The following is a 16504-nucleotide window of genomic DNA, read 5'->3' on the forward strand; positions in this document are numbered from 1 at the left end:
GATTCTATAGTGGAGTATCTCTGTATCATTGATGTGATGATACGAATGGCTTCTAAATTCTCAGGGGATTACCCTTTAGAGTATGTTATTTATTTACTTGGTAAAATCATACATCCAGGGTGGCTCAAAAGAAAGTCATGGAAAGATTGGACTGAATTGAATTTATGGTGTTGTGCCTCTGAGCCTGCACTGCTCCATATCTCTGTGTTTCCGATTATTCCCAGTGGAGTTATCCGGGTAAAGATCCTTCAGCATGCATCCTGGACTGTCTAGCTGTGAAGCACCCATTTTGCCCTTTTTATTATCCAGACTGAAGTGTATTTGGTGTTATTTTTTGCAGTACATACTGTATGTCATACAATAGGGGAACGGATTAATCTTGTCTTGTGCTGCACAATATTTTACCATGAGCCTCAGGATGGCAAATAATTACTTTTATTCTCAAATCTGAGTTTTTCCATTATATCCTATTTGTGTAATAACATATTTTTCTTTTCTGTAGGAGACAGTGGCTCGCCAGGGCTTTCAGGACAAAAAGGTAATTTACTGGCACGTTTACTGGGACATTCGGGTTAATTACCGTGCTCAAGTTGCAGCAGCTCATGTTGCATCCCTGCTGGGACTCTAGCCTGTAATGTCTGTGGTACAAGCGCAGTTCGCTGACCACTAAGGCTGGTTTATACTCCACTGAGTGACCATCGCTGCAACCAGTAGTCGCTATAACATTCAGTTTATACTCTATAAATTAATTTCAATTAAACAACGACCATAGTCAATGTCAGGCAATGGACGTTCTGCGATTTCAGTCGAGGGACCGAGACCGAGAATGATCAGGCCTTTTAGTGCTTTAATGGAATGAGAGGCCACAGAAGACAAAATGTCATTTTTCAAAATCGACCATATATTAAAGTTAGAACCAACAGGACTCTGTCCATCATGATGAATACTTGTTCCTTCTTCAGGTAAAGATAAAAAATAAATAAAATTTAAACAGATGAAATATGTGAGTGGATGGATATGTATATGTGGTGGTGTGGCAGGTTTTATGTCACATTCACAAAGGCTTTTGCACAACCCCTGTTAGGCCCTGTCAGAGACATTGTGCAATTTTATTGCCATGCATTAAATGTAGGATTTTGTAGTAAAAGCCCAGAAGTATAGCACAGGTCTTGTACCTTCTTTAAATTATGAAGCAAGTTACTTGTTTTAAATTATTTCCACAAGTATCCATCTAGGCTAAGCTTACTGTACATAAGCTTACTCTACATACATGAGATGTAAATGTCTGTGCTACATATATAGGTCTACACTTTAATCTGTGAATTTACCCTGTTGCCTAGTAACAGCTTAAATCAGGTATCAGCAATTTAAGGTCCCCGAGGGCTGGAGTTGGATTAGAGGGCCAGAGTTGGCAAAAATGCAGCACTTAGCCTTACTCTTGCTGTTTGAAGTCAATTAAGTGAGTATTTGCCCAATTTGTGTTTCTGATAATGTGTTTTCTTCACAAACACAGGAGATCCGGGTGATAAAGGTTATCGAGGTTCTGCAGGTGTGTATCTGGTGCTAAGTCTTCAGCCCTTGTCAAGGTCAATGCTACACAATAGCAAAGTTGGTCTTCAGTCACAGTGTTTGGTCCATGCTACATAATAGCAAAGTTAAACGGAAGAGAAGACTGAGGTAGGTGATTGTGACTGAAGTCTGTGGTACCGTCTTGTTTAGGAGACCCAGGATTGCCTGGAGTCACAGGATCACCTGGAGAGAAAGGGGCCAAAGGAAATGCAGGTGAGTAGCAGAGAGAAAGGAATGGCATGCTAAAATACAGAGTCACAAGCTTTTCAGAGATAAAAGATCAAATAAGTGCTGGGATTTCACCTTACTGGTAGAGCACAGAGATAAGAGCTCCTCCAATCACAGACTGCTACATTGTGGAAATGACACATCTCTCATCTAGCGTGTGCACACTTCAACTTTAATTAAATTTTCATGGGTCGCATATTATTTATTTACTTAAATTTTTTTTTATTCATTTTTTTCCACACAGGAGCTCATGGGTCTGATGGAGAGAAGGGTGCCAGAGGTAAGTTGCATGTTTTTGTTGTACACAGAGAGATGAGTGTGACATTATTTTTATGCAGACAAGATTCTGTGGTCAGTTCAAATGACTGACACACCCATCATATGCAAACTAGGAATTGGCTTCCTGACGTTTGTTGTTATCACTGTGTGACAAGTTCCTGTACAGTTCCTGATGTATTAATGCATATATTTATGTTTAATATTTATTGTTATATCAGCTGAGTTGACTGCTTCTGGATGAGACTAACTGCAGACTTACCATGGTTTTGATGTATGCTATCTCAAGGTGACCAAGGACAGATGGGACCGCCTGGAATTCGCGGTCCAGCTGGACCTCAAGGCGATGTTGGCCCTCCAGGTAAAATTCTGTTTAGCTTAAATACAGGTGCGCATCCCTGCTGAAAAAAACAGCTCAATAAAGGTTTTGTAAAAGCTGGCAGCTGGTTGAAAAGTTAGACCAGCTCCATTCTCAACATGTTGAGTATTTCAATGTAGCTGGTATTTCAGCTGGTCATAGCTGGATTTTACACCAGGGATGTGACTAGTTTAGTCTGATACTCACTCAGCTAGATTGAATACGGACCATACCTTTGCAATGCGGTTGGGTTATGTTGTATAATAAGAAATTAATACAGACTGTAGAAGTGTGTAATTATTATTTCAAGCAGACATAAGCTAATTCCATGTTTACATTTCTAGGAACTCCGGGGCTACAAGGACCACCAGGTATGGAATTGTAGTATTTACAAAAACATTGTGTCAGTAAATCAATTCTGATACTTTTATGCAAAGGCATATGAGCAGTGCTAGAATATGACATACACTGAGACCAGATATCATGAATAAATGTAATATTTGCACTGTTCTAAAAGTCAGTCTCACAGAAATGATCTTATTCCAGGGATAGCAGGAAATCCTGGGCAGCCTGGAGCTAAAGGTAAGACTGTAACTCCTCTAACTTCCTAGTCATGATGTACCGTGTGTAAATTACAAAAAGATTACATGCACTGTTTAATCCATGTAAATATAGTGCATTTGAAGGGTGTTTAAATAAGTAGCTATTGCTAGAACATTTAATAATTTGTACAATGGTAGTTGTTTAAAAATGGTATTTTCATGATAGCCAAATGTTTCATAGATAATTGTATAATTACAAAAGGAAAGAGTTTGGGCTTATGGTGATACAGTATATAACATGGAGTTGTAATGACATAAATCACAATAGAATGGACTTATACAATTTAGTTATTACTTTTATTACAAAAGACCATGTTTTTCTGTTTTTCAGGCCCAGCAGGTGAACCTGGAAAGATCATTAATGCAGGTGAGTCTGAGTGAATTACAGGAGCCATTTTTGAGTGGGAACACAAAGAATAGTAGGAGGGACCTTATCTGAGCAGGGTATTGTGGGAAGTGTAGTCCCACAGGGAACAGTTCTTCCTCATTTACATAAATGACCTTGACAGAGACATTGAAAGTACTTTAGTTAAACTTGCAGATGATACAAAACTGGGAGGTTTAGCTAACAGTTTGGAATCTACTAAAGTAATTCAGGAAGTTCTACTCACCTTATTCAAAACCCTTGTGAGACCACACTTAGAGTACTGTCTGCACTTATGGGGACCACGCTACAAGAAAGATATAGAGGCACTGGAAAAGGTTCAAAGAAGGGCAACCAGGTTGATTCCATGTATAAAAGATAATGAATATAATTGTAATAGCTGTTGGAATAGCTTGCTATGACATGTAGTGGAGGTTTTCAAGATCAAGCTTGATAAGGTGCTAGATACTATTTGGCTTTTAGACAAACTAAGCAGTAAGAGCAGGGGTAGGAAAAGGCGAGCATTGCTGGGCTGAATGGCCTGTTCCCATCATTATGTTATGTTATGTGTGATACCGAGAATGTTGTGGTCGTGTTCTCTCAGGCGCCGGCTCTAACTCTGTGAGTATTCCTGGACCCCCTGGGAGCCCAGGACCGGCTGGCCCTGCTGGGTCCCCAGGACTGTCAGGTCAGAAAAAGCTGTTTTTCTTTTCTTAAATTGATTGATTGATTTATTTTATTTATCAGGGACAGTGCACATTAATCAACATTTTTAGTTTCCACATCAATGTAAGTGAGCTAATGACCTAATTTTCATCTGTCATCGCTATCCCTTTGGACTTTGGATACATGATGTCTTTTACACAACCCATTTTTTCATGTAATTAAATACAGTAGACCTCTGTGCTACATATTCCACATATTGATCGCACACCTCAAATGGTATATTTGATAATTGATCTCACACCCCAAATCCCACATCACTATTTGCACTGGTCTTGTACTGTCTTGTATAGTTTACTCTGCTTTCAGGGTCACATTGTTTACATTTACTGTATACACTCAGTGAGCAATTTATTAGGTAGAGCTGTACACCAGCTTGTTAATGCAAATATTTAATCAGCCAATCATGTGGCAGTGACTACATGCCTAAAAACATGCAGACATGGTCAAGAGGTTCAGCTGTTGTTCAGACAAAATGTTAGAATGGGGAAGAAATGTGATCTAAGTAACTTTGACAATGGAATGATTGTTGGTGCCAGATAGAGTGGTTTGAGTATCTCAGAAACTGCTGATCTCCTGGGATTTCCATGCACAACAGTCTCTAGAGTTTGCAGAGAATGGTGCGAAACACAAAAAACATCCATTGAGCAGAGGTTCTGTGGGCAAAAACACACTGTTAATGAGAGAGGTCAGAGGAGAATGGCCAGACTGGTTGAAGCTGGCATTAATGCAAATAACCATGCATTACAACAGTGGTACGCAGAAGAGTATCTCTGAACACAAACCTCAAAGTGGACTGGCTACCATAGCAGAAGACCAATAAGTAAAAAAATAGGTCTAATAAATAAGTGCTCACTGAGTGTATAATTTGATTGACGTACTTGTTTAATGAACACAGTTTTAGTTAATTCATACTTGTGTTTATTGTAAATTGCTGTAGAATTTTCAGATTAAGCACTTCAGTTCCATCTGCTGCTACTTTGTACTGTGCATGTGGCAAATAACCTGGAAACCTGAAACTGGAAAAACAAAGGCAGCTATTGTCCTTCTTTGTCAGTGATGCTCTTTATTTTTGTTCTTTAAGGACCCATTGGCCCTGCTGGACTTCCTGGTCAGATTGGTAAGTCATCTTTTATTCCCTGGGTTGATGTGCATGGCCACTTGTTGACCTTGAGGACAACAGATATCTAAAATGTGTGATAATCACAACTGTCACAGGAACAGTTCAAAGTAATCCAACTGAATTTAATGTGCGTGTGTCGCTTGTGAACATCGGCAATCATTGTCTGTGCTTAATTAATGCCAATTTCTTTAATCAGCTTATGTGATGTAGTTGGGATAATTGTTTGAGAAGTGGCTTGACAAAGAAGATATAGCAACCTGACTGAAGTACCATGCGGTATAACAAGGGGAAACAAAATGGTGGCCCCAAGCATTACATAAGCAGATGAACATTGGTGCTGGTCACAGAGCTAAGTGTGTTCGCAGGTCCAAGAGGTGATAAGGGAGACAAGGGAGACAAGGGAGACAAGGGAGAGAGGGGTGACCAGGGAGAGGCTGGAATCTCCGTGACAACTAGCAGTAAGTGCTTTATTACTTTAACCCTTCAGTCCTGCTTTGAGTGGAGAAGTGCTTTGTCCTCATCTTTTCTGCCCCCCACCCCATTGTTTTCTCCGCAGGACAACTTGAGGCTGTCAGAGATGGTGCCCCCGGAAAACCAGGACAACCAGGTCAACCAGGACAGCCAGGGCAAGCGGGGCCCCCCGGGCCCCCTGGACCCCCGGGGCCTGCAGGAACGCCAGGCTCCTACAACTACGCAGGTACCCCCATCAAAACTATCCTTCCTCATCCTACTGATATCACCAGCAGGAGTCCTCAACCCTGCTGCTGAAAAACCACAGTCCTGTGTGTTCTCTTTTCACGAGACCGCAACTTCATTGAGCAGATTAACTAACTGCGTCTCCAGGGCTCCACTACACCTACAGAATTAGCAGCGCTTCTGCCAAAAGTCTGTTAAGAAGTTCATAGCGTCATCATTTGAGTGTTGTTGTCCTCCCCAGGAGAGCCCAGGTCAGGTGCACGTGGTCCCCAGGGTCCCCCCGGCCCCCCAGGTCCTCCAGGAGAGCCAGGTAAGTCCATTTAATGAATAAACACGTTCACAGGGCCAGAGATATCTGCTGGCATCAATGTTGTCGTTTAGGGCCACAACCAACCAACCAGGCTTCAAACATTTTTTTTTAAAGACATTTTAATAGTGCAGTATTCACACGGTGTGAATAGCTTTTTTGATGCTGTTGTTCTTGCACTGGTTCCCTGGCCTGTGATTACCAACTCGACCTACCCCTCCTCCCCTCCCATTGGTCCATGATCAGTTCCTCCAGTTCATTCTTGTTTACGACCACCAAAGTCATAGAACTTGCTCCACACAAGGCTGCTCAGTGGTACCTTAAGCACTTGTAGAAGCCCAAAACTTGTAGAAGGCCAGAGTGTGAACAAATGAGAAACTTTGTCGTGAACAAATGTTTGTAAATATCACCTGCAGTGATATCGCACACCTTTTGCTGATGTTTCTTTATCCTAGGTGTGGGATTACCGGGCCCTAGGGGAGAAAGAGGAGAGCCTGGAAGACATGTGGGCACAGCTGGTAGGAAAGAGACCAAAGGGCTAAACTCTTTACCTATTTACCTCTGAGAACTGTTCCTTCAGGAACATCAGAGTATCATCAGTCCAGGTGGCTGCAGGCTGACAGTATATTCTGTTTTTTCTTCAGAAACCCATTACTCTGGATACTCTGGACCTGCTGGACCTCCAGGACCTCCTGGTGTCCCTGGGTCTCCAGGCTCCCCCGGCTCTCCTGGGGCACCTGGGCAGAAAGGATCGCAGGGTAGGCTCCTCTCCAGACCCAAAAACGTTGTTCTCCATGCTTGCACGCTCAGCATAATCTCCCTTCCGCCTTATTTTATTGTCAGTGGTGTTGTAAGGATACACTATTCATTTCAGGAGCAATCATACTGTTTCTCCATTACTTTTGCAGGTAACCAAGGAGCAAGGGGATATCAAGGTAAACCCCATTCCCGTGGCACAGACCTGCATAAATGCTGTACTTTCACGAATGTTCACCAATTTGCTTACATTTCCCAATGTGATTAGGGGTAGATAGTAAAAAGTGACATGACAGACATTTATTTTATTGGCTCTGACAGTAAGATCTACACCTCCCTGAAAGGTGAACAGACCTCAGTGTTGATGCTTGTTTATAAGCAGCAGGTGAATGAGGCTTCTTATTACATGAGACAGAGATTTTGTGCATCTCTACACGCCTGAACCAAATACTTTGGCTGGTCAAGTGCTCAGAGGTCACTGTGTCTATTTTTCCTCATTGTTCAGGGGAAGCAGGCCCACCTGGTGCTCCAGGGATTCCAGGCAGTACCTACGGAGATTCAGGACGAGGTGAGTCAGACTTGCTCAGGTGTCTAGTTTGTCAAAAACTGCTACCAGTAAGTCGAAAGCCTTGCATTATAAATCGTCAACGAGCATACTGTGTATGACTGGGTAGGCAAGGAGAAAATAATAATAATTGTTTATCTGTGTACATAAGAAAATATATGATGGTGTAATGTTATTTATTCCACTCTTAGGTTCTCCAGGGGCACCTGGGCCTCCGGGACCAGTCGGTCCGATGGGAGCGAGGGGCCATGTTGGCCCGCAGGGAACTAAAGGTGTGCAAAGCGCTCTAACCATACCTTACATACCCTTATTATCTATTCCTGTCAGTGTGTCTATGGTTTAGAAATGGACTATAGCAAGGTTTGACTGGATAGTTTGTCAAAACTAACTCTGGGTCTCTCTGCTGTAAAATCTAGCTATGCCAGCTTGAGTAGCTTGAAAATTGAGCTGGTCATGAAGTTGGTCGAGCTGGCTATGAGCTGGTCAACTAGCTAGTGCTGGTAGCCTGTCTGTTTCAGAACATAGCTTGAACTGGTCAAACCATATCAAGCTAGGAGCTGGTCTGAACTGGTCTACCAGCTACCAGCTATATCAAAACCTAGCTTGTGCTGTTTTTTTTCAGCAGGGATATGCAAGGGGTAGTTGGACATGAGGCTGAGCCTAACTCTGGATATCCACTGGAGGTTCCAGGCCTGCAGCCCTCAGTGATGGCTGGGCCTGTTGTGGTGTTAATGTTGTCTCTCTCTGAGTTGTTACTGTTGTGCATTCCCAGGCGATGCTGGAGTGCCAGGTGCTCCTGGGATACCTGGGTCTTCAAGAGGAGGGGGTAAGCAACAACAACAAAACAAAACTCAAACCATTTTCCTTTCTTCAGTTGATTCGGCCATCCACCTGTGTCCTCCATTTACTTAAAATTTTACGTGTCCTTTTTCAAACATGGCTTTTCAGCGTTTCTCAAAAATGCCTGAGAAGGTGCAATATCATAATAAATAAAAAAGATAAATGCAATGGCAATAATCTGTCCTTCCACAGGTTCAAGCACAAGAACTGTCCAGGGCCCAGCCGGCCCTCCTGGGCCCCCAGGACCTGCAGGGAGAGATGGGTACGGCGGGACAGATTTCCGTCAGTACCTGGCGGAGTACTTCCAGAGTAAGAGTGGCTTCTGGCTGATTCTCTATCTTATTCACAGGGGTTGACAGGCATAGGCATACATAATGCATGGCAAAAAGATCTAAATCCATTTTGTGTCATAATGAAAAGCACACCTAAAAATAGATACAATAAAATGATCCTGCATTTCACTGTGTGCTTGCATGGCACTTTTGTCAACCACTGATGATTAGTTACCTTGTGTGATTGTGTCTGTTTATGGTTGTATAAGAATACACAATGATGTGAACAGGCCATTTGGCCCTGAATAGCCATTTACCTATGAACTAGAGAAAAAAAACTTTACGATATACTCATGAAATGAACTTCTCCACCCCTTCCATGCGCCTTGTCCCCTTATTTTTACTTTTCAACATGTTATTGAAGTGCCTCGCAAACACCTTTGGTATTACTATTCTTGTTATTAGTATTTTTTATATGGCGAAAGACTCTATGGAGAGATGTGTTTGGTCAGAGGGGATGAGGGGGTGGTGAAATGCATTGTCACAGAGGATATGTCCCTTGCAGGTGATACGATCAGGTCATCTCTGATCGGCCCCCAGGGGCCCCCCGGCCCCCCCGGGACCCCAGGTTTAAGTGGGCACTCGATGGAGGACTTGGCGCCCCGTGTCATTGCCTATATCCAGAGTGAGTGACGGACAGGGCTCTGTACCCCAAACTGGGTCCTGTCACACTTAAGACTTACTTAAGAGTCTGGGTCTATGGTCACAACATGATGTTATACCTTTCACAAAAGGAATATTCTGAAAATATATTGAAATAGTCTTTCCAAGATATTATAAGACTTTGCAATATATGTGCAAATACACACATTTTTTCTGCTTTCAAATATTGCAGTGTTATTTGAAATACATGACTGTTAAATACTTTATAAGTTATATTTACAAAAATACTTTCAAGTCTGTATTTTCAAGTATATTTCATTGCTGTGCAAGATATCATGAACATTCATGCAAGTTATCCCCAGTTTAATGCTGTGTAAATGAACACATGAATACTGCCTTCTCTCTGTAACATTAATGTGATCATGTGTGTATCAGGGTCAGGTTACATCAGTGGAGCCCCTGGACCCCCAGGCCCTCCTGGTGCCCCTGGCTCCATGTCCGTCAATGACATCATTCTGCTTCTACAGAGTGAGTATTGTGTGTGTGTGTGTGTGTATGTGTGAGGGGTTGTTGGGTGTTGGGGCAGTGACATATGAATATTATATTCTCTGTATTACATGTAGAACTGGTTGGGAAACATTATGTATATACTGTATACTGCTCTGAGGGGGTCACAGGCCTGGGTTCTTCGTAAAGCTGCTTTGCGACAATTTGTGTTTTAAAAAGCGCTATACAAATACATATAATTGAAATTGAATGTACGTATATCACAGATACACAGATGAGAAGGCCTGCTCTATTAATGCACACTTGGGTGAGGTCATGTTTGGAGAATTGTGGGAGTTGTAGTTCATGGACTAAGGTTTTCTCTTTGGTGTTTTTTCTCCAGGGGACGAAGTGCGTCGGTATGTGACAGGCCCCCCTGGCCCGCCTGGCCCTCCAGGAAGTGGTGGCGGTTATGTCTCTTATGACACCAAGGAGCTGGCCGAGCGTGTCCTAAGGCTTATGAACGGTAGGTGCAGTGGTCTGCTATCAGCAACAACATAAATAAGGCTTTAAAAAAGACATTCTTGACATTATTTTATTTGATTTCAACCGGTATAATCAATATAAAGAGAGTGTGATACCCTCTACACATACCCTCTAAAACTCTTGATTACTTGAAAAATCTGTATGCTTGCTTCTCTTTCGAACAGTTATTATGAAGGACTATGTGTTGGGATTTCCTTGTGCAGTAAACATATTTGAATGCAAGGGAGTCACAGTTCCAGATGGTTTCTGTTCTTAAAAAAGATTAAAAAATGGCCGATGTTGCCCTCATGGTTGGTCTTAAATTCAGCATTGCCTGGGCTTGCACCCTCTCCTCAGAACGTGGGATGCTGAACATACAAGGACCTCCAGGGGCTCCCGGATCTCCTGGATCTCCTGGCCTGCCTGGCTCCTATGGTGACATCACTACCCTGCTTCAAAGTACGAGTCAGCATTATACCATATCTGTGTCTGCACTTCACCTGCATTTACCTTGTTGCATCTCCATTTGTATTCTGGGAGAGAATAAGTGACAGTAAAATACCTGAAATCATAATAAAAACCTGACAGCAGCAGCTGCTGAATGCCAGGCATCTTTTTACTAGATCCATGAATCTGAGCGATTGATGTTTCCACATAGAGACCAGGACAGTGAGTGTGGTGGCCTCCACCTTTGTGCAAGCATCTATGTCCATGCCATCCTAAAGTCTTCTCTGCTTCTTTCTCAAGGGCCCGAGTTTCATGGGTTGAGGGGCCCACCGGGGCCCCAGGGGAACACTGGCCCTCCAGGACCCCCAGGCGCAGCAGGATCGTCCACAGGCACCTCGAGTTACAGCCTGGAGGACATCCGGCAGTACCTGCAGAGTGAGTCAGCAGTTTCCCCATATCATTACCATAGCTGTTCCACGGCCATTTTCACTTTAAAGATATCGCAGCTGCCTCTTTATCTATGAGGCAAGATACCGCCACTTCTGAGCCAGGCTCTGACCGGGTCTTCAGCAGCTTTGTTAAACTTAGATGTCCGTCTTACTTTCTTCCTTCATTTGTTTATTTTTGTATTTGTGTTAGCATTGCATAGGTTAGCATACCCACCCACGAATCCACATTATCGACCTTGGGTTTTTCTCAGAAAAAAATGATCTCAAAAGACAAAAGCAGTGTTGTCTGTGTAATGTATTTGAAGGTTGAAGGTTCACCTGTTCCACTCCTGACTGAAACCAGCAGTTTACTTCACTATTATTTACCTGCTGTGTCTGGTCAGAGTTTTTAAAATATTTTTAATAAAAAAATGTTTTAATATTTAAAATTGGTATTTCATTTTTTTAATTATTACAAAATATATTTTTTTATTTTTCCAGATTCTGGGTTTAAGTGTCCCCCTGGACCTCCTGGCCCCCAGGGCCCTCAGGGGCCTCCTGGGGACACCCCGAGCTTTGTGTCCCTGACGGAAAACACGCAGAGCAGCAGTCAGATTCGCACCCAGCTCCAGGAGTATCTCAGAAGTGAGTCTGCCATCTTCTGTCCAGTCAGCCAGTAGATCCTGTAGATGTGTTCCACTCTAGCTAGCACTCTAGTCACCACCTGTCTGTCTGTGTACAATATATTTGCATGTTAGTGTTGGCAAGTAAATACCAATAATTTTTCACCTTGCATCCTTTTAACAGACACACTCCTTCCATTAGTATCAACCAGTCTGTTCCTCTCACTCATCTTTACCTGCTTGTACCCTTAAATTGATTATTTTATGATTGTTGTGATTGTCTCTGTTTCTGTCACTGCCTTTGGTCTAGCCATGATTGTACGTGACAAGTTGTTCGCTGGTTAATGAATGGATGAATGCAGTTTGTCCACTCTGCCTGGTTCTCTGTGTGAGGTAGGGCAGTGATGGGCCTGGTTCTCTGTGTGAGGTGGGGCAGTGATGGGCCTGGTTCTCTGTGTGAGGTGGGGCAGTGATGGGCCTGGTTCTCTGTGTGAGGTGGGGCAGTGATGGGTCTGGTTCTCTGTGTGAGGTGGGGCAGTGATGGGCCTGGTTCTCTGTGTGAGGTGGGGCAGTGATGGGTCTGGTTCTCTGTGTGAGGGGGGGCAGTGATGGGCCTGGTTCTCTGTGTGAGGGGGGGCAGTGATGGGCCTGGTTCTCTGTGTGAGGTGGGGCAGTGATGGGCCTGGTTCTCTGTGTGAGGTGGGGCAGTGCTGGGCCTGGCTGACAGTTTCACCGTTTCTCAGGTGACAGCATGCGGCAGTTCATCATCGGGCCCCCAGGGGCCCCTGGCCACCCGGGACCGAAAGGGGACCGCGGGGAGCCAGGCTACAGTCACACCCAGAGCTCCAGCCACCGATACTCCCACGGGAGCCAACGGACGGAGAGCCTGGACTACTCTAACGTGGCCGTGAAGGTGACCGACTACATCAAGAGTAAGTCACTCCAGTGCTCCACTATGGAAACGGTTGCTCAGTAGAGGACAGATCAAAAAAATTCCGACCTTGTATGTTGGCAATGTTACAGTAATAGGTTTTCCAATAACGCTAGCTAGTAGCACTAGTTGCTTGTGTTAATGATGTTGGCTAGCTAATTTTCGCTACAATGATAGGGGGTGCTGACAGCTAATGCTAACATTACATTAGCTAGCTAGACCATATCATATAAATTATCAATAAAACCAAAGTCATTATTCACCCGGAAGTAAGTTCTTTGCTGTTGTGACATCACGCTGATTTGTGGTATAACTGCAGTATAGCTGCTTGTGGCTCTGTGTGGAACCGTACCTAGAGGACCTCTACAGCAGTTTCCAGTGCTGGCCTGGTCTGTGCGGCAGCCATTTTGTATCCCCAGTCGTGACAAAATGACCCGATAAGCATACTCTGAGGGACAGAAGAAGATATACATGTTTTTTCATCATTTATTCAGTACTGAAAAAACGACTATATCCTTGTATAGCCAACTGCAGTAATAGTATTAATTTGAAACAGCGAAAGAAGATCTAGGAATACAGTGCTCCATACTTACCCCCCACTACCCCACACTCAATGTTAGAAGTGAATTCTCAAGCTCACATAACTCTAGTGGATGCGTTTCCACTAAAGGGCATCTGTAAAATGAAATGTATTGTAATGGTACAGGTATTGTGATGCATTATAATGTTGTTACATATTTTAATGTGGCGGCACGGATGGTGCAGTGGGTAGCACTGCCGCCTCACAGCAAGGAGGCCCTGGGTTCGAATCCCCGTCGGCCGGGGCCTCTCTGTGCGGAGTTTGCATGGAGAATCTAAATTGCCCATAGGTATGAGTGTGAGAATGAATGGTGTGTGTGCCCTGCGATGGACTGGCGACCTGTCCAGGGTGTATTCCTGCCTTTCGCCCAATGTATGCTGGGATAGGCTCCAGCCCCCCTGCGACCCTGTTCAGGATAAGCAGGTTAAGATAATGGATGGATGGATATTTTAATGTGATGCATTGTAATGCTGTAATGTATTGTAATGTATTGTAATGCTGGATTCATGGCCCTAACCTATCTCCCCATTCTGTCGTCCCTTAGCTCAGGGTCTCCTACAGGACGTCATCTATGATGTCACTCGACGTGTACAATCAGGGGGGGTCCAAGGTCCCCCAGGGCCCCCCGGACCTCCCGGCCCCCCAGGACACAGCCAGTCCCATGGGTCCTATGGCAACATGACACAGCTCATAGACTACATAAAGTGTGAGTAAAAACCACAAACGCTGCACACTCAGGCCTGTCAGAAATACAACACTCTTAAGGAAAAAATATAACAATGTGGTTTGTTGTTTATCCTTGAAAGGCAGAATAATATGATTTGGTCATGGAGACTCAGTTTGGAGATATACTACAAATGTGCTTGTATCAGTGGCTGCACTGTGTAAGAGTGAGAGAGGACTGAATGATATACACTACGAGCATAGGAAAAGTACACAGTAACCTCTTGGAGTGGACAAAATTGAGTAAATGCATGTTAACATAATCCTGAAATCTCTGAAATGTAATGTACATAATGCATCCACATTTACCCCTAAAAAAGATACAATGAGGATACATATTCTCACCCCAGTCAACACAATTATTCAGTCAACACGGTCACAGTCATTTCATGTCATGGTTCAATCATGACACTTTAGCCCTTGTGTGCACTCAGGCTGACAAAAGTCATTCAAGTTTGGAATAATTTCATATGTTGAAGTCAGACAGGTTGTGTCTGAAGACTAGTTCAGAGAGGAAAAAGCAGGGCTAGGCATTGGGTTCTCTTCTCTCAGGGGTCACACTGAAGGCTTTATTCCTCCACAGTGCACGGCTCCATAGCAGGCTCTCCGGGGCGACCAGGGCAGAAAGGAGAGAGGGGATATACTGGACCCAGGGGAGAAAAAGGTACTGGAACACTACATATTATTACTTAATTTTGAATATCATCAATATCCATGGTTATACTGTTAAAATTAGTTGTGCTGTATATGTTGTGTTACATTCTCATCCATCAGAACAGTGTGTGCCCTACTGGGAACTAAACAAATCAGTCCCCTCTAATATTGCATTGAAGGAAAAGGGCTTAATGATGGCGTCTTAGATGAGACTGTAGGGGGGCCGGGGGGCCGGGGGGGGGGGGGGGGCGGGGGGAGAGACTAAACCCAAATCCAGCTCTCAAACGAGAATGAATGAGAGTGGAGAAATAGAGACCTTAATGGTTCCCTGACTAAAACCAAAATCCCAAAAATAACAGCTGGGGTTGAGTATTACCAAATTACCAGGAGACACACTCCTCACCGTTACCACTCTCAGTTCCCAAAAGAACTTGGACTAAAAGCAAGCTAATATACCCTGTGGCTGATTAGCCGCAGGTGGCTCAAACCGACCCATTAACCAATTAACAAGGAGCTGGCTCCACCCACCAGCCTCAGATCAGACCACGAAAACCGCGAAATACAGACTTCGGAAAAAATATTTCCCATTTCATAACCACAGCCACCCATAACAGCTGTTTAGGATGAGTTCTACATGTAGCCTGAGGACGTTTTAAGACAGGTACTGTGCTCTTTACTGAACAAGTTTAAGATAGGTACTGTGGTCTTTACTGAATACAGGTGACATGGGACCACAAGGCTTTCGGGGAGAAACAGGAATACCAGGCTACCATGGACAGAAGGGTGAGAAAGGTATGTAAAGTTTTTGTCGTTTTTAGAAATAAATGTACCTCACTGACAGGCCGTCTGTCTCACACCTGTGGGAATTTGCGTTGGGGAATGAACTGTTTTGTGAATCCTACTTTTTGAAAGTTGGTACCTGAATAATTTTTCTCTCCTTTCAGGAGAGTCGCTGGTGGTTGTGAGTAAGAGGGTGAGGAAGAGGAGAAGTGTTGGTGTTTAAGGGGTTATGCTTTCATCTTCTGTGTATTTTAACCAGGGACCAGCCCACCGTCTTTCCCTACAAGTTATCATTCCATATATGCTGTAGCAGTGCCTTGAAGTGTTCAAAGTACCAGTACCAACCACATTAATCCTTAGCGAAAGCTTACTCGCAGAGCAAACCATAATTACCTGCAACATTTTCACCTGCAGACTTGGACGTATTATTTTTTTTCCATATTTGCTATGTGCTTTTGCTTACAATATTCTCTGTGTTATTTGGTCCAGTCAAAGGAAACAGAATCATTTGAGATTTGTGTCTGTTCTGAAACCACCTGCATTGTGAAAAGGAAAATATGGCTGTCTAGGAGAGATGGTAAATTAATCACGTAAATTAAACCATGTTTGTAAATTTAAAAAAAGAAAACCAGTTTATAACCTTTTTTACAGGTACTGCTTGACCAAAAGTATACTTTAACATTTTTGGAATATCAAGGTGTTTTTTCTCCTTTACATAATATCTAGGTCTCTGGCAGACAAAGCTTTTCATTATGCATGTTATTTAGAAATATGAGACTTTAGAATATTTAGAAATAAATTGCACATGTTTGCAAAAACATGTTTCAGTCATCACATGCACTTAACTTTTATGTTTTTAGTATTAATTTGTCTTTTTTTGCTTTTAAATGCACACATTTGAAAATACAGGTTGAAGTCAAACAGCTCTCAGTACTGTTTTGATGTCATATCAAGGAGTTTTACTAAAGACACAGCTCTTAGAAGT

At 43.3% G+C, this 16504-nt stretch overlaps 1 protein-coding gene across 2 annotated transcripts in view; it reads left to right on the forward strand.

Moving 5' to 3' along the window:
• Positions 1-16504, forward strand: part of col17a1b (collagen, type XVII, alpha 1b) — a 37089-nt gene that overhangs the window by 19677 nt on the left and 908 nt on the right. For both annotated transcript variants that reach the window (XM_061227782.1, XM_061227783.1), the window contains exons 26-56: positions 503-538; positions 1514-1549; positions 1720-1782; positions 2042-2077; positions 2363-2434; positions 2776-2802; positions 2978-3013; positions 3365-3400; positions 4002-4085; positions 5205-5240; positions 5609-5701; positions 5800-5940; positions 6181-6249; positions 6702-6764; positions 6891-7004; positions 7155-7181; positions 7508-7570; positions 7759-7839; positions 8340-8393; positions 8600-8716; positions 9245-9364; positions 9778-9870; positions 10232-10354; positions 10711-10812; positions 11101-11235; positions 11730-11873; positions 12595-12783; positions 13907-14068; positions 14669-14749; positions 15460-15531; positions 15684-16504. The exon at positions 15684-16504 is cut by the window's right edge and continues 908 nt beyond it. In XM_061227782.1, coding sequence (XP_061083766.1) covers positions 503-538; positions 1514-1549; positions 1720-1782; positions 2042-2077; positions 2363-2434; positions 2776-2802; positions 2978-3013; positions 3365-3400; positions 4002-4085; positions 5205-5240; positions 5609-5701; positions 5800-5940; positions 6181-6249; positions 6702-6764; positions 6891-7004; positions 7155-7181; positions 7508-7570; positions 7759-7839; positions 8340-8393; positions 8600-8716; positions 9245-9364; positions 9778-9870; positions 10232-10354; positions 10711-10812; positions 11101-11235; positions 11730-11873; positions 12595-12783; positions 13907-14068; positions 14669-14749; positions 15460-15531; positions 15684-15742 — 2564 coding nt within the window. In that variant the 3' untranslated portion in view covers positions 15743-16504. The remainder of the gene's footprint in view (positions 1-502; positions 539-1513; positions 1550-1719; positions 1783-2041; positions 2078-2362; positions 2435-2775; positions 2803-2977; positions 3014-3364; positions 3401-4001; positions 4086-5204; positions 5241-5608; positions 5702-5799; positions 5941-6180; positions 6250-6701; positions 6765-6890; positions 7005-7154; positions 7182-7507; positions 7571-7758; positions 7840-8339; positions 8394-8599; positions 8717-9244; positions 9365-9777; positions 9871-10231; positions 10355-10710; positions 10813-11100; positions 11236-11729; positions 11874-12594; positions 12784-13906; positions 14069-14668; positions 14750-15459; positions 15532-15683) is intronic.

This window comes from Conger conger, chromosome 18, assembly GCF_963514075.1.
Source record: "Conger conger chromosome 18, fConCon1.1, whole genome shotgun sequence".
Classification (NCBI taxonomy): Eukaryota; Metazoa; Chordata; class Actinopteri; order Anguilliformes; family Congridae; genus Conger; species Conger conger.